General features: G+C 35.6%; 1 protein-coding gene across 3 annotated transcripts in view; it reads right to left on the reverse strand.

Annotated features, from left to right (window-relative positions):
• Positions 1-27,052, reverse strand: part of FSTL5 (follistatin like 5) — a 630,648-nt gene that overhangs the window by 216,992 nt on the left and 386,604 nt on the right. For all 3 annotated transcript variants that reach the window (XM_060147086.1, XM_060147085.1, XM_060147084.1), the window contains exon 6: positions 6,420-6,586. In XM_060147086.1, coding sequence (XP_060003069.1) covers positions 6,420-6,586 — 167 coding nt within the window. The remainder of the gene's footprint in view (positions 1-6,419; positions 6,587-27,052) is intronic.

The raw sequence follows: 27,052 nt of genomic DNA on the forward strand, positions 1-27,052 counted from the left end.
ATGGTAGAAGAGGCAGAGACAGTCTCCCACAAATGTCACACACCCAGTGCAGCAACCCCCAAGCAGAAGGAAACTCACAATTATAAACTTCACCCTGAGGATGGAAGGGTTCGAGCCCCATCTCAGACACTCCCAACCTGGGAACCTGCACTGGAGAGATGAGCCCCCAAAAGTCCAGTTTTGAAAACCAGTGGGGCTTATGTTCAGGTGACCCAAAAGGCTCTGGGGAATGGAGAGTCTGTTTTCAAAGAGCTCATGTACAGACTCACTTATACCAGGACCCAGTGCAAAAACACCAATTTGAAAAATGCCTAGAAGACATGTGAAGGAGATTTACTAGCTAATCTTAAAGTGCCTCCTGGGGCACAGGAGTCTGTTGGGGCTTCCTCTGGGTATGGAGGCAGTAGTGGGTGTCATTTTTGCTCTCTCACTCCAACTTGGTAGAGCCAGCACTGGTGGGCACCAGGTTCTGTACTCCCTCTATCTTGCTAGTGCTGGCTGGCTTGCCCCACCTAGATACTCTCCCAAAACCTTACAGAAGGCAATGATCTCATGCCACCCCTGAGCCTGATGTGGCCCTGCTGCAGGCAGTGGGCTTACCCCAGCCCTGTCCCCCTCTAAAGTCCCACTGAAGTTTGTGGCTTTGTCCCACCCACAAACTCTCCTGTGACCCTGCTGAAGCTGGCTGCTGACTCCAACCCCAGGCTCCTCTGTGGCCCCACTGAAGCCAGCGGACACACACAGTCCACACAGTGGACACCCCTTGAGCACCAGGCTTGGGTGGCCAAGGGGGCCTATATTTCTGGCCCCCACAGGACTGAAACAATTGGAGGGACAGATTTTGGCAGGTTACAACCCCCAGGTCACAACACAGACACACTCAGACTTTCCGTGACAAAGGTCTCTTTACCTGTCCTGGAGCTTGAGGGACAGGCTTGAGGGGGCAGGCTTCAGGATTACCAGACATGTAGAGGCTGCAAAGGAGCTCTCAGGGAATGTAGGCTGGGGATGCCATCTTTGTGCTCTCCTTTGGCCTTGCTACAGCTCACTGGTACTTTCCAGAAAGGACCTTATATACTCATCTGGAGCCCTGGTTTTCTCAACTCTCTCCAAGGGAAAATCTTCAAATCACCTAATCTGGAGGCCAGCAGGGGTTATGAGGTAGTCCCACAGGACTGTATATAGTTGCATATTTTAAAAGCTGCTACCTGAGTGTCTAGTTTTCAATTAGCCTAAAACTAGCAGCTGACAAAGATCCCTTCATGTGAAACACTGACAAGGCTTGGCATGACCTCAACAACTGAACCTATCAAGAATAAATTGGGCTGATAAGACAGCCACAAAGGTTCTAGAGACAACCAGAGGTAGGGCAAAGTTGAACAGTAACATTGCCTACACAGGGCTATACCTTCAAGACTAGGAGAGGTCGAGGTTTCACCCAATCCACAGAAACAAATAAAATAAAGAGAAACAAGAACATGAGAAAACAAAGGAAAATGTTCCAAACAAAAGAGCAAGATAAAATCCCAGAAAAAAAGAAAAAACTTAAGAATAGAGATTAATAATTTACCTGATAAAGAGCTAGAAGTAACTGTCTCTGAACATGGCAGAAGAGTGGATGAACACAGTGAGAATTTCAACAGACATAAAAAATATAGGAAACTACTAAATAGAAGTCACAGAGCTGAAGAATACAAGAACTGAACTAAAAATACACTAGAAGAATTCAAAAGTGTACTTGATGAAGCAAAGAACAAATCAGCGACCTGAAAGCCAGAACAGTGGAACTCACCCAAACAGAGCAGAAAAAGAAAAAAGAATTAAAAAAATAAAAATAGCTTAAGGCCTCTATGGGATAACATCAAGCAGAATAACATTATATATATATATATATATATATATATATATATTCTATAACCCATCTATATACTGCCAGCAAGAGACTCATTTCAGATCTAAAAATACACACAGACTGAAAGTGAAAGGATAGAAAAGACATCCCATGCAAATGAAAACAAAAAGAGAGCTGGTGTAGCTATACTCATATCAGACAAAATAGACTTTAAAACAAAGACTGTAATAAAAGACAAAGAAAGGCATTACATTATGATAAAGGGGTCAATCCAACTGGAAGATATAACACTTGTAAATATGTAATCACCCAACAAAGGAGCACCTAAATATATAAAGCAAATATTAACAGACTTAAAGGGAGAAATTGACAGCGCTGAAATAATAGTAGGGATATTTCATATCTCACTTACATCAACGGACAGATCATCCAGAAAGAAATCAATAGGAAAACAATGGACTTAAAAATACATTATAGCAGTTGAACTTAATAGATAGATATATAAGGAACAATCAATCCAAAATGAACAGAATACACATTCTTCTCAAGTGCACATGGAATTTTCTCCAGGGTAGATCACATATTAGGCCAGAAAACAGGCCTCAATAAATTTAAATAGATTGAAATCATATCAAGCATCTTTTGTGACCACAATAGCATAAAACTAGAAATCAATCACAAGAAGGAAACTAAAAGAGTTACAAATACATAAGATTAAACAACATAATACTGAACAGCCAATTTGTCGGAGAAATCAAACAAATACCTGGAGACAAATGAAAACAGAAATGCAACATTCCAAAATTTATGAGATGTAGGAAAGTCAATTCTAAGAGGGAAGTTGAGTGATATAGGCCTACCTCAAGAAACAAAAATCTGAAATAAACAGTCCATTCTTAAAAGTAAAAGAACTGGAAAAAAAGGACAAACAAACTCCAAAGTTATTAGAAGGAAGGAAACAATAAAGATCAGAGCAGAAATAAACAATATAAACCCTAAAAATTTATAAAATGGAAAAGATCAATGAAACTAAGGGTTGTTTTTTGGAAAAGATAAATGAAATCAACAAACCTTTAGCTAGACTCACTTAGGGAAAAAAAGAGAAAGAGTTCAAATGAATAAAATTATAAATGAAAGGGGAATTGTTACAACTGATACCAGAGATATACAAAGGATCATAAAATACTACTATAAATAATGATACAACTAACAAATTGGACAACGTAAAAGACATGGATAAATTCCTAGAGACATACAAGATGAAAACAAACATAAAATCTCTCAACGAAGTGAGTATAGAGCAAATATATCTCAACACAATCAAGGCCATATGTGACAAACCTACAGCTAACATCATACTCAACAGTGAAATGCTGAAATCTTTTCCTCCAAAGTCAGAAATAAGACAAGCATGCCCACTCTAGCCTCCTTTTCTCAACAAACTATTGGAAATACCAGCCACAGCAACTAGGTAAGAAAAAGAAACAAAAGGAATCCAAATTGGAAAGGAAGAAGTAAAACTGCCACTATTTGTAGATCACCTGATACTATATATAGAAAACCCTATAGACTCCACTGAAAACCTGTTAGAACTAATAAATGAATTCAGTAAAGTTGCAGGATACAAAATCAATATACAGAAATCTGTTGCCTTTATATACACTAATAATAAAATATCAAAAAGAGAAATTAAGAACCCAATTTACAATTGCTTCAAAAAGAATTAAAAAATTATACTTAGGAATAAATTTAACCAAGGAGGTAAAAGACCTGTACACTGAGAACTATAAGATACTGAACTTAAAGAAGGCATGTATAAATAGAAGGATATTTTATGTTTACTGATTGGAAGAATTAATGTTAAAATGACCATACTACTCAAGGCATCTATAGATTGAATGCAGTTTCTATCAAAATACCAATAGCATTTTTCACAGAAATAGAACAAATAATTCTAAGATTAGTTTGGAACCACAAAGACCTTGAATAGCCTAATCGCTCTTGAGAAAGAAAAATAATTCTGGAGGCATCATGCTTCCTGATTTCAAACTATACTACAAAGTTATAGTAATAAAAACAATATGGTTTTGGCATAAAAACAGACACATAGATCAATGGAAAAGAATAGAGAGCCCTGAAATAAACCCATGCATATGTTGTCAATTCACTTATAACAAGGAACCAAGAATATGCAATAGGGGAAGGACAGTCCCTTAAATAAATTGTGTTGGGAAAATTGGACAGCCACATACAAAAGAATGAAATTAGACCACTATCTTATACCATACATAAAAATAAACTCAAAATTGATTAAGGACTTGTATATGAAACCTGAAAACATAAAAACTCCTAGAAGAAAACATAGGTGGTAATCTTCTTGATCTTAGTCTTGTCGGGGACTCTTTGGCTCTTACCCCAAAAGCAAGGCAACAAAAGCAAAAATAAACAAGTGAGACTACATCAAACTAAAATGCTTCTGGAGAGCAAAGGATACCATCTGCAAAATAAAAAGACAACCTACTGAATGGGAGAAAATATTTGCAAACCATATGTCTGGTAAGGAGTTAATATCAAAAATGTATAAATACTTCAAGCATGTCAATAGCAAAACAACAAACAATCAGTTCAAAAACATGGGCAGAGGATCTAAGTAGGCATTTTTCCTAAGAAGACATACAGATGGACAACAGGCACATAAAAAGATGTTCAACATCACTAACTATCAGAGAAATGCAGATCAAAACCACAGTAAGATATCACCTCACACCTGTTAGAATGACAGTTATCAAAAAGACAGGAAATAATAAATGCTGGATAGGATGTAGAGAAAAGGGAACCCCTGTGCACTGTCAGTAGGAATGTCAATTGTTGCAGCCACTATGGACAACAGTATGGAGATTCCTCATAAAATGAAAAATAAAACTACCATATGACCCAGCTATTCCACTTCTGTGTATTTATCCTAAGAACATGAAAGCACTAATTCTAAAAGATATATGTGCTCCTATGTTTATTATAGCATTATTTACGATAGTCAAGATATGGAAGCAAATTATGTCCCCATCCATGGATGAACAGATAAAGAAGACGTGCTATATATATACAGTGGAAAGCTGCTCAGCGAAATAAAAAGAAGGAAATGTTGCCACGTTCGATACCAGACCAGAGGGTGTTATGCTCAATGGAATAAATCAGACAATTTCACTTGTATATGGAGTATAAAAACAAAAAAGAACAAACCAAACAAAACAAAACTCATAGATACAGAGGACAGATTGGCAGTTATCAGATTGGAAAGGGTAAAGAGGTTGGGGATATGAGTGAAGGGGGTCAATTGTATGGTAACTGATGGTAACTAGATTTATTGTGGTAATTGCTTTGTAGTGTATACAAAGATTGATTTTGCTTATGTTTTACGGCTGAAACAAATATAATATTATATACCGTTTTTACCTCAATTTTTTAAAATGCATAAATGTAGACACAACAACCCATAATGCAAACCTAAGATGATTTTGTCTAGGGCCATACCTCTCAAAGAATCTTGAATGCTCCTGAAATTATAGCTGTTCTATGGCACAATGTTCTTGATATCTTGGAGAATTAAACATTATTCTCCGTATACTCTGAGGAAATTTCCCAGATGTAAGCAAATTTAGAAAACTTTTAATAGAAGTAAAAAAATCTAAAATGGAGAAATTTTCTTTTTTGAAGCATTCAAGGACACTAACAAGAATATTAGTAAAATGTAACAAATAAGAGTGACTCTCTTGGGCTTGTGTTTTGGGGGTTATTAATGAAGCAGCAAAGAATAAGTGGATAGGTGATGGCTTTCTTGAATGAGAGTAAAGAATATCTAAAATTTATATGCAAAGACATTATAGAACTCCAAGATCACTAAGGTAAAGGATTCTCCCACCTCATTTCCACAGACAACCCATAACATACGATTTTTACTTCTTTTCATTATCCAAGATGATGTTCACTTCTTCATGCTCATTTTCAACAGAAAGCATGGAAGGAAGAAATTAATTCCCTGGAGTTTGTTCAGCCTTTGTTTCACCTTTTGGGCTGTACACTCTTTGAGTTTAGATTCTGATTCTCTAGGAATAAACCTGAGTGATGAACATGTTCCTTCATTCCAGAAAAATAAATCATTTATTTGTTTTATTAATATTTATTGTTTGTAATACAGTATGAAGTATTTGAAGCAAAAACTTCCTTTACCCACTTTAACATTTCATAAGCTATAGGGTGTTGCTCAACTGTAATAGCAAATACGTAGAGATTCATTGTTGGTAATTATAGAAATTCTTAGACCCAGACCTTTATGGTTTAAGTTTCTGTGATCCCACCAACACAATGGTATATAACCTGCTTACCACGCTTAAACAAGTGATTTGGATGAACTATAAGTGCCTCCCAGACAGTAGAATGGATATGAAAATGTTCCAATAATTCTCTTCAATTCTACATCTTATTTCATTAAGCTCCTCAGACTTCACAAAGTCTAGAGTTTATCATGTGAAATACACAAATTATACACAACCTCTATTTATGTACTCACATTGATGTCTTCCAAATCTAAGTTGTTTAGAATAATATTGTTGCGTTTCCAGATGATCGGAGGTCTGAGTTCTCCCTGAATGGCACAGCTCAGAACTGTACTCTGTCCCACAGTTGCTGCTGTGATGCTTAGTTTCTGATCTTCAGGCAGACTCAGCTGGATAACCTCTGTAAAGATAGTATCAGGAATGTTGATGAGCATGTAGTTTTGTAAAGTTAATTAGTATAAAGTTTCTGAATACAAGTAATTAAGGCTTTTAATTTGTATAAGATGGAAAAAGCTTGTGATGAAATGAAAAAAGTAAATTGTTTCCAATAAAAGGTCAGAATGACATTTCAATTTAATTGATTGACAGGCATCCTCATGAGGCAAAGCACTATTAAACGTGAAATGAATATCAGAAGTAGAGTTATAATAAGCCTGGCAGATTGCACCCAGAAGAGAGAAATTATTTAACTGCCAAATCAACATGTAGTGTGTCATTGGCATCATTGGCATTGAAATAAAAATGATGTTGTTTATTCACTGATAGATTTATATTGTGGGTGAGGTGAGATCATTGCTGGCTGGCTTCAGAGAACACTAGCATAGCTGAATGGGTAAAATGCATCACTATGCTGGGGAACAAAAACTGACTCTAAAGGAATAAGATTTATTTGAGAAGTTGAGGGAGGAAAAACTGAAGTTCATCAACTAAACAGCAAATTCCTGAAATTCTGTCAGCTGCCTTTATCAGACAGTGTGGGTCCAGTACAGTCCTTTCCTTATTCTTAAATTTTAAAGTTAAATATATTTTTAAATAACCATTAAACGCATTTCTCCTAGTAATGATGCCACAGCAGGAAATATACTTTGTGGCCTGGATCCTCTTTCCTGTTTCCAGACAGTCCTAACCAATCTTGGGAATGAACCATGACATTTACATGATGTCCATGGTCACCAGAGATGCCTGGGATAATCCCACCAGTCTTTACCCATGTGACAACTGCCCTTTAGTTTTCAACTGACACTCGCTGACACACTATTGTTTCTATATTATGTTGAAGACTTGCCTTGTGACTTTGTTCAGTCTCAGCCAGGTGAGAAATACCGAAATCACTATTCTTACTGAAATTTCCATGTGGGTGGGGAGACCATAATTGTCCTTTGTTCCTTTGTTGTGGTTGATGATATTTTTCATGATGGAGGGGTTGACTGTCCAAAGTGGTGGCTTTTAATTTGCAATAAATATGATCAGGTACAATCAGAGCTGTATCCTCCACAAACCCCTCTTCTTCCCTTCCATCATTTGACCTTCTTTTTCTCTCTGTCTGAATCCTATCTTCCTCTTAAGGAGGAAGAGAAATGCTGATCAAATGATTTTTATAGACTATAACTGTTCAACAAAAAGTTCTTTGAATTTTTGGTACCGCCACAAACTGTAATGTCAAAAAATGGCACAATTCTTTGTCTCAGAAGGCCGGGATTGAACATATAATCCCTACATGCACTTGTTAAGTGTTGATGTTCCACACCATTATCTGATAAAAATAAGCAGAAGGAGATTGACCCTGTTATACAGGATCTTGTCTTTAAAAGCCAAGTTATTTAAGTCATCATTGGTTTGTGTTGTCAAAGAGTGGGGTAGGCAATCTTTTGAAATTTCAAAATCCTATGAGAGAGACTCAGTTCAATGTATTCTTTTGATTTTACATCACTAAGAGAAATAATAGAAATGGGGAACAAACATCTTGGTCAGTCTTTTGTACTGACAGTTTAATTTTTCCTAATGACATTTCCATATTCACATTGTATTTCAATGTTTCCTGAGTAATAAGACCACAGGGAATGTGTTCAATCTTCTTTTCTTTAATACCCACTCTGTTATACATATTTATATAAAATTACTAAAAGAAAATATACTTGACCAATTAGGCATAGGAAATTTTTGAAATTTGCAGACACAGTGTTTTTTATGTCTTTTTCTTTAATATTACAAACTTACGGGAAGAGAGAAAACTATAAAAGTAATAACATCATGTAGGGTATCAAATAAGAATTATTAACAATTTCCATTAACATTCCTGAATTTCAGCTTCTGTTTCCTCATAAAATCACATACAAGATAATAAGGCATCTATTCTAAAAAACGGTATGTTAGCATTGGCTATTCTGACATTTAGAAATACAATTGGTACTAAGTCACCTTGAAATGTTTTCACTAACCTTCTGCATCTGGTATTAGGTCCCAGGCCTTTTAGATTAGTTGTGCTTTTGGTAGTTATACATTACAATGCTAATTAGATAATATGAACATCTTAGAATAAATGCTGAGATTTGGCATAACATTATGTGGGACATCCTTGTAAAATGGACATCCTTTGAGAGGATGCTTAATTAGAAGTAAGAATTACTATTCACCCAGGAAATATTAACATGCATAGTAAAAACTTATACGTTAATTTGGAGGTTACATTTTTAAATGATTTTTTAAATTATCTTAGTAATACATGCTATTAAATAATATGTATTTCAAAAAGTCTACAGAATTTTTTTCCTGCATGCTTCACCTTTTCTTTAATGTATTATATCGAGCTACATCTACAAAACCAATTACGTTTACCTGTTATTCTTCAAAATCAAGTGGTCATTTTCTCAAATAAATTTAGCTGTAAGATTTCTTTTACTTACAGAACTGTCGTGCTCATCTTGACTAGTCTTTCTGATAGTTATTACCAGACTAAGATTTAGTCTCACAAAATCACAAATGTTAAACATTTTTATTCTATATTCTAATGTCATTCAATATGCTTTAATGGATTAAATGTTTATAAAACATGTCACATTTATAAATTTCAGAGAGAAATGGTGATTATTTCTAGAGATACATTAACAACCTGAAACAACAGCTATGAATTAATCTGTAAACTAATTTAAAACTGCATTTAAGATGTAAGATCAGTTGAATCTGAGCATTTGTGTATATTTGAGTGATCATAGTTGTTAGTTTAGAAATAAGAGTTTCAAAGAAAAGTATTGAAATTTAATTCATTATCAATTATCATTAATATACAATTTTGTAGATATACATTAAAGGTAACATATTTTATTCTATAGCACTCTATTCACAAACATCATATGCTAGTTATGTACAGACAAGTAACAGTTATGTGCAGCAAATAACATCTATCATTTTAGTACTCTATCTCTTTAGCTCCAGTGATATTGCACATTTGAAGGTCTAAGTAAAAACATGTATCATATGACATCAAGAGTCATCTAATGTCCTGACCAAACGTAAAATCATATAGGTTAGTCATAACAGATATTGCTGGGTTTTTTGAAACATGTCAGTACTTCTTTTGACCTATAAATTATTCCTCTTATTGGAGGCCCTCTCAAGTATTCAAGGCAAGAAATCAGAGCTCTAGTTGTGGTGCTTCCTTTGATCTTGTATTACGAAGACTATTAACGCCATTTCCAGACCAGCTTCTTTTGTTTGCTCACCTGGGAAAGCTAAGAGGCAAATAAATTTTTTTCTTTCTGTGGATCCCTTTCTGCACTTTCTCACCTTCACAACTTGGCTTAGAGGAATATAAAGAGTTTGTTTTCAAAGAAATGAAAAATTGTATTCTCCTCTAGCAGAATCTGAAGTTGGAGAGACAAGTGTAGTTGAATAAAATTTCAAACACTGCACATCAGTATTTATGAAGCGTTTATTCCAGTAGTAACTAGGCGGTGGAAATAGCAATAAAAAGTTTGGTAAAAATAGTATGTAAATTTAAAATAGAACAGAAAGGGAATAAAATATTTTGAATATTTGTGAAACTCCACTTTATAAAAGAAGATGATTTCAGTAAATTTGTTTGAAAATCAGTTCTGTAAAATCATAAGAAGAAAATAATGTATCATAAACAGAATTCTGTTCTTCTAAATGCCTACATGTTTTCAAATTCCAAAGTACATACTTATGTTGAATATTTTATTTAATTTATTTAAATACTAGTCTCATAATCTTGTTGATCTGATCATACTTACAATTTCTGTTTTAGGAATGATACCTAGAAGAAATTTTATCAGTGATATTTTCAAATAGCGTTTATGTTCCCTTCTCTACTCCACTAAAATGAATTACTAATTAAAAGCAGATAATAATTAAAATAAAAAGAAATACATCACAATAAAAGACACTTAGGAATGCTAGAAGGAATAAATTAATTATTCTCATATTAAGAACATCACAATTACTTAATGACAAGCTCTTTAACTAACTGGGAAATTATGATGGTGTCTTCCGTCAAGAAATAGGTGATATCCAAATAAATGTTACGTCTGAACTAAGTTAGACACACCAATATATACACTAACTTATTATGATAAAATGTCTAGAGTTTTTTATGCTAATTGCTTATCTGTAAACTATTATATGCTTATATCATAATATGTATTATTAAAATAAAACAAAATAAATTAAAAAGAGATTTAGAAACTTCTTCAATAACAATGCAGTAGATAACTTGGACTAACTCTTCCACTGAAGAAATAAAACAACAGCAAAGGATAAATAACCCTGGATTAAATACACATAATATATTTTAAAGAATAAATGAAAGAGATGGTCTTTCTCATTCTTATCTATGAAAGAGACAAGAAGACAATAAGGAATTTCCCAGCCTATGTCCTGAAAAGAATTGTAATTTAGAGAGATGGGATTGCACCTGGAGTCACATTGCTTTGGGAATTTTTCCATCTTAAGAAAATGACTGATCAGCCTAAATGTCCTATATGGCTTCTTATTCCTAGAGACATGGGATAGATGGGATAGGTACAGTACTAGACCACCTCCCTCTCTGTGCCAGGACTTTAAAGCACCTCACTCTGCAAGTGAATGTGTGGACTGCAGGCTATTTTTGTCTGGGTGTCTCATAAAACATAAAGCCTTCCTCTCTATAATAAGATAACATCATCCTAGTTCATCTAATTATTGTTATAAAAATTTTTAAATAAAATATCCAGTACACAATGAAGGATAATATAGAAAACAAAGAGAGACAACAGCATTAAGAGAATGAGGAGAAATAACATAGAACCATAACAAAGTCACCAGGATTGTAAAATTTAGGTTTATGAAAATAAAATCAGCTTAGAAATTCTAAAAAAGAACATAAATATATAATCTATGAACATTATAAGTTTATGAAAGAGTTATATAAGTAGAAAATATAACTGAAATTAAGATTAAATTGATGTCATTAAGAACAGATTAGACACAGTACAAAAGAGAATTAGTAAACTGAAAAAGAAATATTATGGAATAAAAAGCAGAAGAATAAAGATTTAAAAATGCAGTTGAGGTTAACAAAAATAGGTTTATGTGAAACCCAGAAGAAGGAAACAAAGAAAACTGGGCAGAGGCCATATTTGAAGAAATAGTAGTTAAGAATTTTCCATTAGTGTTGAAAGACACCAATCTATAAGTTTAAGATTATTAAATGTCAAGCAAAGAAAATGAAAAGCTAGAATAACCCACATCTAGACACTTAGTAGTGAAATTGAAGAAAATCAAAGACAGAGCAATCTTAAAATTATGTAAATGAAAAAATACAGATTGCATTTACAGTAAGGAGAGTTAAGCAACTGATATAATGAGCAAAAATAGGAACAAAAAGCTACTGGGATTATATTTTATGTGATGAAACAAAGTAAAGTCAATCTTACAATTTTATACATAAAAATTAAAATAAGTATATTTTCAAAAAACAGTAAGAAAATTCATCTCTAGTAACTCGTCTTAAGATAAATTCCAAAGGCTGTTCTTCAGGCAAAAGGAAAATGATCTCAGATGGAAGCTTAAAGATGCAAAAAGGAAAGGAGAGAAAAAATGTGTTTAAATATGTGTTAAACTTTAACATTAAACGTTGATACTTCAAGAATGCTTGATAATATAATATATGATTATGTACAATTATAAACATTTATAATAATAATAAATGTATTTATAATAATATATAATGGAGATATAATATCTTCATAATCTTATGGTAGAGAAATATTCTTAAACAAGGCAAAAAAACTCACCGTTACAGAAATGATTTATAAGTTTTACTACATTATAATTTAGAGTATCTTTTCCTCAAAAGATACTATTAAGAGATAAAAGATGCAAGCTACTGGGCAGGAAAAGATACTTGCCATCTACAAAGCTATCAAAGATCTTACACGTAGAATTAATAAAGATCTCCTAAAAGTAGATAAGAAAAAGACAGTTCCAAAGAACTACCAACAGGAAACTCAAACAAATGCTCCATGAATGAGTAAAACCATGTGACTAAGAAAAATCTAGATAAGTGCTCAACTGTATGTATAATCAGGGAGATGCAAATTTAAGCCGAACCTTTCAGATTGGTATGAATCACTAGGTCTAGTGTCAAGAAGAATATGAAGCAACATGAATTCTTATATGCCTTGAACAAGAGTGTAATTTCACATATAAACTTTCTGTATTGGTAAAGGAAGCCTCAACTAGAGAAAACTGCCCTGTCAGCTCCTGTTTCCAAGGACCCAGTTAGCCATATGCCTTGTAGAAGCCTAGAGTATGGCACAGAGATGGCAGAGTATTCAGGTGTTATAAAGACAAAGCAGGGGTAGTGATGCATACATTTTCAAGATACCTTTAATATACTGGACAAAGGAAAAAAGAAGAGAAGTCTAAATGCGGAAAGACAAATCTGATAAGGAATAGGAAAAAGGAATCTCAAGTTTATCCTAAAGAAAAGAAGCCACTAGTGAAGAAATTCTGAGAATTCAAGTGAGAATAGAATGACTTCTGTCACAAGTTCTGAAAGAAAGGACTTATAATCACAAGCATAAAGAAAAATATTTAGTAGTTAAAACAAAAAAGTCATTTCTTCCTATGTCATTGGTGGGATTTAAAAGTTATGGGAAGAAATAAAAAGGCTTTTCCATAAAAGATTTTTCTGTAAAACAATGAAGCAATATGTTCTTGTGTAAAATTAGAATTTCATTTTTTATTCACCTCATAATTCTGTAATAAGCGCAATACATTATTATAGACAGGACTGTATTTTGATAATACTTCAAGCAGTTTTACAAGTTAACAATAATGAGTCTCATTTTCCTTTTTATTTATTCATGATTTTGATACTCCTTCTGTGCTCTTACAAACATAATACAATTACCATTCAACTTTTCGTTCCATTTAATTTAATTTCTTTCTTTCAAATAATTATATACAGTTGAATTTTAAACTGGAGTATGTGAAGAACAATGTTATTCATTCAATGATATGTATGACACTAACAACTTGAAAAATAATTCTTTCTTTATGAAGAATAGTTTTCATTTGAAACCTGGCCTAACAAAAACTGTATCCAACAGAGAATTTGGTGCCCCCCCCGCAAGTAGTAAGGTTAGTTTTAACTTTATGATTTGGAAAACTTCAAGAGTGCATACAACTGGATGATTTTCACATGATAGGTATATAGGCTGGAATAATAAGTATTGATATTTCAAGGTATGTTATACCAAGTTTAATGTTTCTTTACAAGTGAATTGCTCCTTGTAGGACTAGGATAAAAGAAAACTGTCAGCATTCACTCAATGGTTAATATTTGCCAGGCATTGTTCTAAGTGGTTGATTCATTTAACCTTCACATCTAAGAGTTAGATGCTATAATGACCCTATTTTTTTTTCTTTTTGTGGTACTATTAGGTAAGGAAGAAGTAAATAATTGAAGTTTCACCAGACGTCTTGTGATCAGATAGGAACTTTCCCCACAAAAGGACACAGAAAGAGAAGTTGAGGTCCTTGATCACAAATGGTGAGAAGAAAGAAAACACCCTATCATTGGATAATGTGTAAAGCAATTGTCTTAAAAGGATGCATGCTACTGACAAAGAAGCCTGCATAACATGGGGATGAAAGCATGAACTATATTACCAGCAAGTCATATTTGAGATATGACTTGATGTCTGCCCCAGTTTGATTTCTAATGCACACTATTTAGAAGACTTTTGACAAGTGACTTAAACTCCAAGTCTCAATTTTTCCATCTTTATAATAAAGATGGTACTGAACTCTTAAGAATATTGTGAAGATAAGATATGATATTTAAAAATACTTATGACTGTGTCTAGCCTTTAGTAAATTCTGCATAGGCTGTAGCTGCTATTACTAGTGAAGAGCTATCAAAGTGCTTGTAGGTTAAGATAGGCGCCATTTCACCCAGCTTATAAATATAACCTTGTGATCACTTTGAGAAAGGTACTGCTTATATGAAATCTCATTGGTTTAATTTTCATAGATATTACTTAAGCATGAGAGAAAAAATCCCAGCCTCATGACCCATTAGGCTGCTTGTGCTGTAGTTTTACTTTCACCTACAAACTAAGTACCCTTGAGATTGAACTTATATATCTGCATGTTAAAAAAAAAGAGGCTATGGAACACAATGATAATCACTCTTCTATTTATAAACAATTGTGAAGAATATCAATGAAATGTTGAAGTAATCAAGTATCTTTTCCCTGTATGATTTATTGGTATAAATATCATATGATTTGAGAACATTTGATATTGAGATCCAAATCCCTGAATGCATAAAATACTGAAGTTTCTTGCTGTCTTTAATATTTCTTTTAAAGTTTCAGTATGATTACTTATATATGGAATTCAATGAGGTAATCTGGGGTGAGAAATTGCATAGATATATGAAAGAGACAACCCCACATGAACAGTTTGCTGTGAATCCTCATTTGTCAGTCCGAGTAAAGCAATCAGCTAATCAATACACATTTCCTGTATGTTAACAGTGTGCTCAGTGGCCTGTTAAAAAGCTATTACAGATACGAGGAAAGAATGTTAACCTGTGTTCATTCCCTCAGTTTATCTCTGGGAAACCCCAGGATGATAATGCAGGAGAAGTGAATCAGACGATGCATTATTTGCTCTGTCTTTAATAAACTGAAAAAATTTCACCATTTTTTAATATTACGGCCAGGCAGACAGAGCTAAACAAATGAACTATTCATTCCACACAGTGAAAGAGAATTTGAGCATTTTCCACTGAAAAAGACTTTAGCATTGTTTGTCTAATTAAAACAATCCAGGTAAGAAAGTCTGCTATTAGTCATAATGCACTGCTATTACTGGTAAAACTGAAACTGGGATCCAGAGCACTGGCCTTCACTACGAAGTTTTACAGATTTAGAGCCTCTCTAAGATGTTACAGCAGATGGATGTGAAGGATGGGGAACTGAACGTTGGCTGTTCATTCTGGCAGCTCTTCACATCTGAAGATGGGCCTCAGCTATGGAAATCCAGAAACAAATTTAAACAATTCATCCAGAAGTAATTAGCCCATTGGAGATTGACTGAGCTAATCAAAACCACAGGATACTTTTGTTCATCCTGGAATACCAATTTATTCATTTACAAATGGGAAAGCCTCAGGTTTAGTAAGTAGTGTCAGCTGAGAGCCTGGGAATATCCCTTGTAGTGCACAGGTCAAAAAGCTTCTCAAGACTGATGAATAGAAAATTACAAAAAAGGGAGTTGGCTATTCCTTAACCAGTCAAGCTCTAATCAGCTAATGAATTGCCCTTTTCAACTCTAAAGGCATTTCTGTGTAGAGAGCCCTTCTTTTTCTTGTCACTTTCAAGTTTACTGACAAATTCTTAGTTCTTGGTCTCCTTTTCCTTTTTTTTTCACACCACGCATATCACCACATGTTTGCAAGTAGACCATTAACTCAGGTAGGCTATAAAAGAGTTCAGCTATTAGAGCCTTCTTCAGATAAGCAAATGTTCCCACAGTTGTGGGCTTGGCAAACTACATCCATGAACCAAATCTGGCCCACCACCTGCTTTTATAAATAAAGTTGTATTAGAACTCAGCCATATCCGTTCATTACTACTGTCTGTGCTATTGTCTATGGCTGATTTCTGCTATATAGGCAGAGTTAAGCAGTTGCTATAGAAAATTCATGGTATGCAAAGTCTAAAATATTTCTGCTGGCCCTTCACAGAAAGTCGCCTACTCAGCTGAAACACAACTTTGATGGTTTTACTTTCCTTCAATATGCTTCACTTATTTAAATGTGATCTATTGGATTCTGCTCATTCTCTAGGTCAGAACAGTAGTGAGAACTAAAATATTGCCTCTGCCATATCAGTAAACAAAGGATGTTGCAGCCATGAAGCCATGACATGAGGGCTGCCCAGACAGTGCACCCTGAGGAAACTCAGGATGAGAAAGCACAGGATGCTGGCCCCAGAGAGCTGAGGTGCACATCAAAGGAATGATTTCAGTGAGCCCGGACTCTTGCGTCTTCCCATACAGAGAAAAGTGCTAAATTCCTTAACTCAAGATGTCTGGTTTTCTTTAATTAATAGTCATCTTCTGATGTTCCGTCTACCTGGTCTTTGTTGCAAAAACTCCTGTATATCCTGGCTCCTCCCTGACTTCTTCTGAGCAGTTCTCTCAGAGCTATCTCCGAGGCTGTCTCCTGGGCTTGAAGTCCCAAGAATATCCGCCGCATAAAACATAACTCTCAACTTTTATGTTGTGCATTTTTTTTCAGTCGACACTAAGCATGAAATAATTACGCAGAGAATACGTGAAAACTGTACCCATTTACAATGGGTGAGTTTGTAAAGTACCAATGTATGTTTTATCTTTGAGTCCTCTGTAAAACACAGAAGGATGAGTTTCTATTAGAACCCCAATAGTTGCTCCTTTTAGAGTCCAATGCAAAATGCAAATGTGAGTTAAATTTTTCTTGTCCAAATGCAATTTCTTAGTCCCTGATGATGGCGTCCTACTAGTCCCCAAGTTTATAAACTTCCCTAAGTTTATCATGTAAAACAGTGATAATTTCTCCCCTCTTCTTCCAATCGAAATACTAACTCCCAGGGCACATTCTCAGCCAGAAGGAAAACTATCTGATTTTCCCATGTAAGTCATTCACAGTACTAGTCCGTGAACAAACTTGATTGCCAAGACAGTATTTACATTTTAATAGGGAACATTTTAATTCAAATGTATTTTAACCAAAAAGATGCTTAGCAGAAATGTTTTTGAGATGAAAATCTTCCTAGGAACACTTGTCAACAATGCTACCACTTTCTTTCTAAGAAATCAGAGGGACCTAGATCTGACTAGGACTGCCTTCCTGTTTTTCTCAGTTTGACTAACCTTTAGACAAAACCTGTCTGGATTATAAACCTATGACTTCCCTTTTCTTAAGAAAGTTGCAGTGTATATTCTTTCTCTGCCCCTTTGGGATGTAAGTCTTCTCTCAGCTTGCTGCAGGTTTTATAATCCAGGAATGTCTTTCTCTAGGACCTAGGAGCTTTCCCTTTGAAATGTAACCATCAGGGAAGATAGTACCCCAATTTCAGTCTCTGTGAGGATGTAGGAGTTTAAATGCAATAAGTGCCAATTAGCAGACAGACTTGTCCGAATCCCATTGACCAACTTCATCTCCCTCCCCCGCATTGCCATTCAGTAATTTTCCACTTGCTCACCTCGGTACCTAATAACTCTCCTGCCTTCTGTGTCAGTGGGGTTGAATTCAACCTCTCCCCGCATTGCGATAGTCTTGACTCCTATTACAAAATTCTTGATTAAAGTCTCCCTTGTCTTTTTAACTTGTCTGGTGCAGCTTTTCACTGACAATCAAAAATCAGATTTCTGTTTCTGAAAAATTACCAATATTTACTTACCTTCATTCTTTCTCACTCATACTTAAGAGAGAGAGAGTTTACAAAGTATTAACGGAAGAATGAGTAACACTTATTTATGATCTATAATTATAGAGAGGACGAGAATTGAAGAAAGATAGAGATTGTGCTGGTTTGTTTGTACCTCTCCCCAAAATAAAAGTCCATAAATTTAACGATTTTTATAAACCTATGACTTGTTGCCACACAATGATTGTTCCTGACCACTTATAAAGCTTGGAATACATCTTCTCTGCATATGAATGTAATTTTAATTACTTTAAATATGTATGTCTCAGGATCTTCTAGGCATAATTTAAAATAATATCACTACCTCAAAACTGCAGGTCTTGGGCTTCCCTGGTGGCGCAGTGGTTGAGAGTCCGCCTGCCGATGCAGGGGACACCGGTTCGTGCCCTGGTCCGGGAAGATCCCACATGCCGCGGAGCGGCTGGGCCCGTGAGCCATGGCCGCTGAGCCTGCGCGTCCGGAGCCTGTGCTCCGCAATGGGAGAGGCCACAACAGTGAGAGGCCCGAGAACCGCAAAAAAAAACAAAAAAACAAAAAAACTGCAGGTCTTTACAAATCCCATGTAAATGCAGTACAATTGGAAGCTCTCCAGCAAATTAAATGCCTAAGAACTCAGATTTAGGGTCATTTATCTTCATCATCAAAACAAAGAAGTGAACAATTTTACACTTAACTCAATAACTGTGAATGGATGTTTAGTACATTGATTGCTAAAATTAGTGTACTAGATTTAAAGTATACATTTAAAAATTTTTAATTCTAGAGATATAAATTTCAGAACTGCCAAAGCACATTTGATTGTTTGAGAAAAGGGGTGCAGTACAATAAGTGCCAGAATTTACATTTTAAACCTTTTCTTTTTTCACGCAGAATTCTCAGTTTTTTATGTCAATTCAATAATGTTTCTCAATTCTGTGAAAATTTTACTAGCTACTATATCTTTATCCTGCTCATTTGAGCAAATTTTGTAAACAGTACTAAAAAAATTAAATACAATTATTTTTGAAAGAAACTGCTGAAGCAAACCTGAAAGGACTTTTAGTAATTCTTAAATAATAAAAGTCTAAACTATAGCATCATACAAAAAACAAGTAAAACAGATATTTCTGGTTAAGTAAATAAAAAAGTGAGCCAAACACATATACTAATGAATTCCAGCGTCTGAGAATATATATTTTTGTAATAAATTGTCAAATGTTCCTATTTTTACATTTAGTCTCAGTTTTGTATTTTTAATTTTGTATTACTAATTTATAATAAAAGTACATAATTTTTATCAGATGACATTTGTTTACATTTTTTAATTCTTATTTTTGAGAATAATTATACTTATTTTAAATTCATTAAAAAAATTTATAATTGGTTTTAATTATATATTTAACAGGGTGTTTCAATGTACATTTATAAAATGTCATAGGAAAGCTTTTTAAGCTTTTTAAACTGTTTCATGTAGAATTAAGTCTATTTTAAGATATGATCAAACACTGCACTACATATAAAATTCTAAACAGTAATTTTGTTTCAGCTGGGTACTATTTGGTGTACAATAAAAGGAAACTGAAGGATTAATGTCAAAAAAAACACTATAGGTTTTCACCACAAATAGAATTTTTTAACACAAATATATATTTTGGCAGGAAGCTAAATTGTAAAGTTTTACAGCACTGACATTGTTACAAAATAATTCCTTTGGAAAGAAAGCAAAGGTGAAAAAGAATAGAAATGAGGAAAGAATAAAAAGAGTCGGTATAGCTGATTCAATGGAAGAAATGTACAGAATAAAAGGCACCAAATAAAAGATACCAAAATCGGGCTTCCCTGGTGGCGCAGTGGTTGAGAGTCCGCCTGCCGATGCAGGGGACACCGGTTCGTGCCCCTCTGTCCGGGAAGATCCCACATGCCACGGAGCTGCTGGGCCCGTGAGTCATGGCCGCTGAGCCTGCGCGTCCGGAGCCTGTGCTCCGCAACGGGAGAGGCCACAACAGTGAGAGGCCCACATACCACAAAAAAAAAAGAAAAAGAAAAAGAAAAAGAAAAAAAAGATACCAAAACCAGACAAGGACACTACACACATAGACACAAAATTACAGGTTGGTATCCCTGCTGGACAGAGATGCAAAAGCCCTCAACAAAATATTAAGAAACTGATGTCAACATACACTAAAAGGATCATACATCATGATCAAGAGGGATTTATTCCAGGGATGCAAGAATGGTTCAACATCTGCAAATCAGTCAATGTGATATTCCACATTAACAAAGTAAAGAATAAAAATCATATAATCATCTCAATAAATGCAGAAAAAGCATTTGGCAAGAATTCAACATTACTCTCAACAAAGTGGGGATAGAGGGAACATACCTCAACATAAGAAAGGTTCTATATAGAAAGCCTACATTTAATATCATACTCAGTGGTAAAAAGCTAAAAACTTTTCCTTAAAGATCAGAAACAAGACAAGGATGCCCACTCTTGCCACGTGTATTAAACATAGTAGTGAAAGTCCAAGCCAGAGGGATCAGGAAAAAAAGAGAAATAAAGTTATCCAATTTGGAAAGAAGGAAGAAAAACTGTCACTATTTGCAGATAACAAAATATTATATATAGAAATACCTAAAGACTCCATTAAAAAACTGTTAGAACTAATAAATTCAGTAAATTTACAGAATACAAAATCAATATGCAAAAATCTGTTTCATTTCTATACACTTATAGTGAGCTAGCAGAAAAATAAATTAAGAAAATCTACATTACAATTGCATCAAAAAGAACACAAAACCTAGGAATATATTTAGCCAAAGAAATGAAATAACTGCACACTGAAAATTATAAGACATTAATGAAAGATATTGAAAAAGACACAAATAAATGGAAAGATATTCCATGCTAATGGATTGGAAGAAATAATATTTTTTAAATGTCCTTACTGCCCAAAGAAATCTACAGATTCAATGAAATCCCTATCAAGACACCAATGGCATTTTTCCAAGAAATAGAAAAAAACAATCCTAAAATTTGTATGTCACCACAAAGACCCCAAATAGTCAAAGCAATATTGAAGAAGAAGAACAAATCTGGAGGCATCATATTCCCTGATTTCAAACTTTACTACAAAGCTTTTAGTAACCAAGACAATATGGCATAGGTATAAAAACAGACATACAGTTCAAACAGAATAGAGAGCCCGGAAATAAACCAATGGATATATTGACAATTAGTTTCTGACAAAAGAGCCAAGAATATGCAATGGTGAAAGGACAGTCTCTTCAATAAACTGTGTTAGGAAAATTGGACAGCCACATGCAAAAGAACGAATCTGGACCACTATCTTCCTCTATACGGAAAAATTAACTCAAAATGGATTAAAGTCTTGAATGTGAGACCTGAAACCATAAAATGTCTAGAAGAAAACATAGGCAATAAGCTCCTCCTTGACATATGTCTTGGTGACATTTTTTTGAATCTGGCACCAAAAACAAAAGCAACGAAAGCAAAAGTAAAAAAGTGGGACTATATCAAGCTAAAAAGCTTCTGGACCACAAAGGAAATCAACAACAAAGTGCAAAGGTACAGACTGAATGGGAAAATATTCGTAAATCATATATCTGATAAGGGGTTAATATCCAAAATATATAAAGAACTCTTACAACTTAATACCAAAAACAATGATCTTTTAAAAACTGAGCAGAAGATCTGAATAGACATTTTTCTGAAGAATACTTATAGTCAACATGTACATAGAAAAGTGCTCTACATCATTAATCATCAGGGAAATGCAAACAAAAGCACAATGAGATACCACCTCATACCTATTAAAATGGCTACTGTAAAAAAGTATATATATGTATAAACATATGCATATATACATATAAATATATATGTATAAAAATATGTTATATATACACATATGTATATTATATACATATAAATATGTGTTTAAATATATATGTATATCTAAACATACATATTTAGATATGCATATATGTGTGTGTGTGTGTGTATATATATATATATATATATATATATATATATATACAGAGATACAGAGCACTTATTGGTGGTTGCTAGTGGCAGGGGTGGGTTTGGGAGAAATGGCTGTACAGTTTTTGTGTTTTTTAGTTTAAATAAATTTAATTTTATAAATTAAAAAAAAAGAAAGTCAACAGGGAAAATATCTTAGGAGCAATCTTATAAACCCATTGGCTTCTTTACTCCATTGCCACCCTAGCCTTTGATGTAAATAATATTCAAAATAAAAAGTAATACTTATCCTTTTATGTTTGCATCGCTTCTCAGACAACAAAAAAAAATTCAGGACTCAACAACTAGTGCAGCATGGTCCAGCAGCATCTTTTGAACCACCTCAAGTCACAATGAGGGCATGGCCCTGCTGTCATATGGGTATGTCATCATTCCCAAGGGCTCTGCTGTAGGCTTGTTGGATTGGGGTATCTTAGGAAGTAGCTAATGACTAACTTAGGAGCTCAGGTCTGCAACTTAGCCGTTTATCTGGAAAAATGTAACAAGGGCAGTCAATATGCAGAAGGCACAAAGGGGGACTGTTTACATTGACAAAGAAACATTGCAGTGAAGACATGTCTCATTCTGTTTAACAGAGGAATGTGTCAGACCTCATCCCTGGGAGAACCCTTCTGGACTTGAGCGCCCAGTGTTGGCACTGTGCTTCTGGAGTTTCCATAGGAGTTAGACACCCACTGTCCCATACAGCAATTTCATGCCTCAGTATCAGAGTTCTGCTCTTTAATCTCTGGTTTGACTCACTTGAGATATCTGTTTCAATTTAATATGAATAGATTTAAAGGCAACAAAACAAGATTATAGATAATGTGGGATACTTCATAAACATTTCAGCTTAGTAAACAGATAACAACTCTAAACAGACATGCTTCTAATCACTTCAATAAAAAGTTTAAAATACACCAATGGATATATGCTTATTTAATTGCTTATTATCATAAACTAATAGCAGAGAGAGTTTAAAATTAGGTGAAAATATTTCATTAGTATTCTTCTCTTCATGAAAATTTAATAAGCCAATACTGGTTTTATTTTATTTTTAAATTTGGTCCTTAAGGAGTATCATATCATATCTCTAAGTGCATACTTGCTACTACTTCATTTACTTAGAAGTAGTAATACAAATGAATTCACAGAACACAATATTTACCAAGTACTTCTTAATTATCAATTTAATATTAAATAATTCAGACATTAAGCTCACCATTTTGTTAAAATAACAACCCAGGAACACACTAAGATCCTTAAGTAATTCCTCTTATGCTCATAAAAACAAAGCTCTATAATTAGCACAGTTAAACGGAAAGCACTTTTATATAATCCATATTTGTTATTCATCAAAATTCTAATTTTGTAGTTTTAAGAAGCAGGGATTTGCTATATTATCATGAAAGCATAAACTTCCATGTAGTAATCTCCTCAGAAGTACAAATATTAAAATTCTAGCGAGACAAAAAATAACAATAATGTCATTTCCCCTCAAAATTATATTGCATAATCAGATTTTAATATGTTGCTAAGAAATGCTTACATAAATGTGCTTCTAAGAAAAAAAAAAAAAACTAAACAGAAGGGAGGTGTCAAAATGGTGCTGTAGGAAGGTCTTAAACTTACCTTCTCCCAGGGACGCAGTTTTCAAGTACAAACGGAATATTTCCCTTGGAAAGAGACTTGAAAACTGGATGAACAGAACCTCCACAACAAAGAATAAAAGGACAACACTGAGATGTATAATAGAGGCAGAGATACGGGCTAGCCAAGAAAAAGTCCACATCCCAGCTGCAGCAATCCACAATTTAGCAGGATCACAAAGGTATGAATTTTTTAATCTGGGGATCAAGAGATTCTAGCTCCACATCAGGCACCTCAACCCCTAGATGCTGCACAGGAGAGATGAGCCCCAAATAATTGGATGTGAAAATCAAAGAGGAATACACCCTGGAAAACCATAGAACTGTAGGGAATGAAAGAAAAAAAAAACTCTTAAAGGGACTGCGTGCAGATTCACTCAAGCTGAAAACCAGCACAAACACACCAGAATAAAAAGTGCATGGACCAAAGGTGAAGGGAACCCAGTTACAAATATTGAAGTGTCTTCCAGAGAGACTGGAAAGAGTTGGGATGCTCCCAATGGAGCAGTCGCTGGCAGGAGCCATTGATGTGAGGTCAGGTACCCTGTTAATACCAGCACTGGGAGGTGCAATATTGGAATTCTCCATCTAACCTGCTAGCACTAGTGGGCATGCCCGGCTAAGAGCCTCTGCAACTTGACCAGGCCTCACAGCCAGCTGAGTGATAGCCACACCCACCATCGCCCCACAGCAGCCACAGTCCCACCGCACAAGAGGGCACAGACAGCCCACATATGGGACAACCATCGAGTGCCTGGCCCGGGTGTACAGGGGAGATTGCACTTCTGAGCCACACAAGACACCTAAATAAGGCCATTCCTTCAAGACTGGGAGAGATAGCTGATACACCTTATACATAGAAAGAAACAAATTAAGCAAAATGAGGAGATATAGGAATAAGTTCCAATCAAAAGAACCTATGGGGGGTACCTAATGAGCAGAGCAAGCAATCTACCTGATAATGAGTTCAAAGTAATGGTCATAAACATGCTAATCTAACTTGGGAGAAGAATGGATGAACACAGTGAAAACTGTGACAAAGAGGCAGAAAATATGAGAAACTACCAAACAGAAATTATAACTGAATGGAAGATAAACTGAAGGGGTTCAACATCAGACTGGATGAGGTAGAAGAACGAATCAGTGATCTGGAAGACAAAACAATGAATCTCACCCAGAGAGAGCAGCAAAATGAAAAATAAATTTTAAAAAGTGAAGATGCCTTAAGGGACATTTGGGACAACATCAAGTAAAATAACCTTTGCATGATAGGAGTCCCAGAAGGAGAAGAGAAGGAGAAAGGGTCAGAAAAGTTATTTGAAGAAAGAGTGGCTGAAAATTTCCCTAATCTGAGAAAGGAAACAGATATCCATGTCCAGGAAACTCGATAACTCCTAATGAGATGAACCCCAAAGGACACACACCAAGGAACACTGTAATTAAAATGTCAGGAGTTAAGGATAAAGAGAGAATGCTAAAAGCTGAAAGAGAAAAATAACTAGTTATGTACGAGGGAAACCCCATAAACATTTCAGCAGATTTTTCAGCACTACCTTTACCAGTCTGAAGGGAGTGAAGTGACAAATTGCTGAAAGGAAAAACTTCCAAACAAGGCTTCTCTACCCAACAATGTTATTATTCAGAATTGAAGGAGGGGTGAAGAGTTTCCGAGGTAGGCAAAAGATAAAGGAGTTCATCATCACAAAAATGGCTCTACAAGAAATATTAAAGACATTTTAAACTGAAAAGAAATGGCACTAATTATTCATAATAAAATATATGAAAGTAAAAATCTCACTGAAAAGGTAAATGTGTAATAAAGATAGTGGAGTGGGGGGCACCCTCAAGAAGGCAAGGAGTAAGACATGGAGATCACCTTCCTCCCCACAAATACATCAAAAATACATCTACATGTGGAACAACTCCTACAGAACACCTACTGAACACTGGCAGAAGATCTCAGACCTCCCAAAAGGCAAGAAACCCCCCACGTACCTGGGTATGGCAAAAGAAAACAGAAACAACAGAGACAAAAGAATAGGGATGGGACCCACACCAGTGGGTGGGAGCTGTGAAGGAGGAATTGTTTCCACATACTAGGTGCCCCTTCACTGGCAGAGACGGGGGATGGAGCGGGGGAAGCTTCGGAGCCACGAAGGAGAGCGCAGCAACAGGGGTGCGGAGGGCAAAGCAGGGAAATTCCCGCACAGAGGATCAGTGCCGACCGGCACTCACCAGCCCGAGAGGCTTGTCTGCTCACCCGCCGGGGCAGGCGGGGGCTGGGAGCTGAGGCTCAGGCTTTGGAGGTCGGATCCCAGGGAGAGGACTGGGGTTGGCTGCATGAACACAGCCTGAAGGGGGCTAGTGCACCACAGCTAGCTGGGAGGGAGTCCGGGAAAAAGTCTGGCCCTTCCTAAGAGGCAAGAGACCATTGTTTCAAGGTGTGTGAGGAGAGAGGATTCAGAGCACCACTGAAACAAGCTCCAGAGACAGGTGCGAGCCGCTGCTATCAGTGTGATACCAGATATGGGCATGAAATGCTACGGTTGCTACTGCCGCCACCACAAAGCCTGTGTGCAAGCACAGGTCACTATCCACACCTTCCGTCTCAGGAGGCTGTGCAGCCCGCCATTGCCAGGGTCCCGGGATCCAGGGACAACTTCCCCGGGAGAATGCACGGCACGCCTCACAGTGGTGCAACGTCACGCTGTCCTCTGCTGCCGCAGGCTCACCCTGCATCCGCACCCCTCCCTCCCCACCAGCCTGAGTAAGTCAGAGCCCCCTAACCAACCGCTCCTTTAACCCCATCCTGTCTGGGTGGGGAACAGATGCCATCAGGTGACATACACGTAGAGGCAGGGCCAAATCTAAAGCTGAACCCTAGGAACTGTACGAACAAAGAAGAGAAAGGGAAATTTCTCCCAGCAGCCTCAGAGGAGCAGATTAAATTTCAACAATCAACTTGATATACCCTGTATCAGTGGAATACCTGAATAGACAATCATCGCAAAATTGAGGTGGTGGATTTGGGAAGCAACTGTAGACTTGGGGTTTGCTTTCTGCATTAAATTTGTTTCTGGTTTTATGTTTATCTTAGTTTAGTATTTAGAGCTTATTATCATTGGTAGATTTGTTTATTATTTGGTTTCTTCCATTTTTATTTTATATACATATATATATATATATATTTTTTCCTTGTTCTCTTTTTGTGA

The sequence above is a fragment of the Lagenorhynchus albirostris genome, chromosome 4, assembly GCF_949774975.1.
Source record: "Lagenorhynchus albirostris chromosome 4, mLagAlb1.1, whole genome shotgun sequence".
NCBI lineage: Eukaryota > Metazoa > Chordata > Mammalia > Artiodactyla > Delphinidae > Lagenorhynchus > Lagenorhynchus albirostris.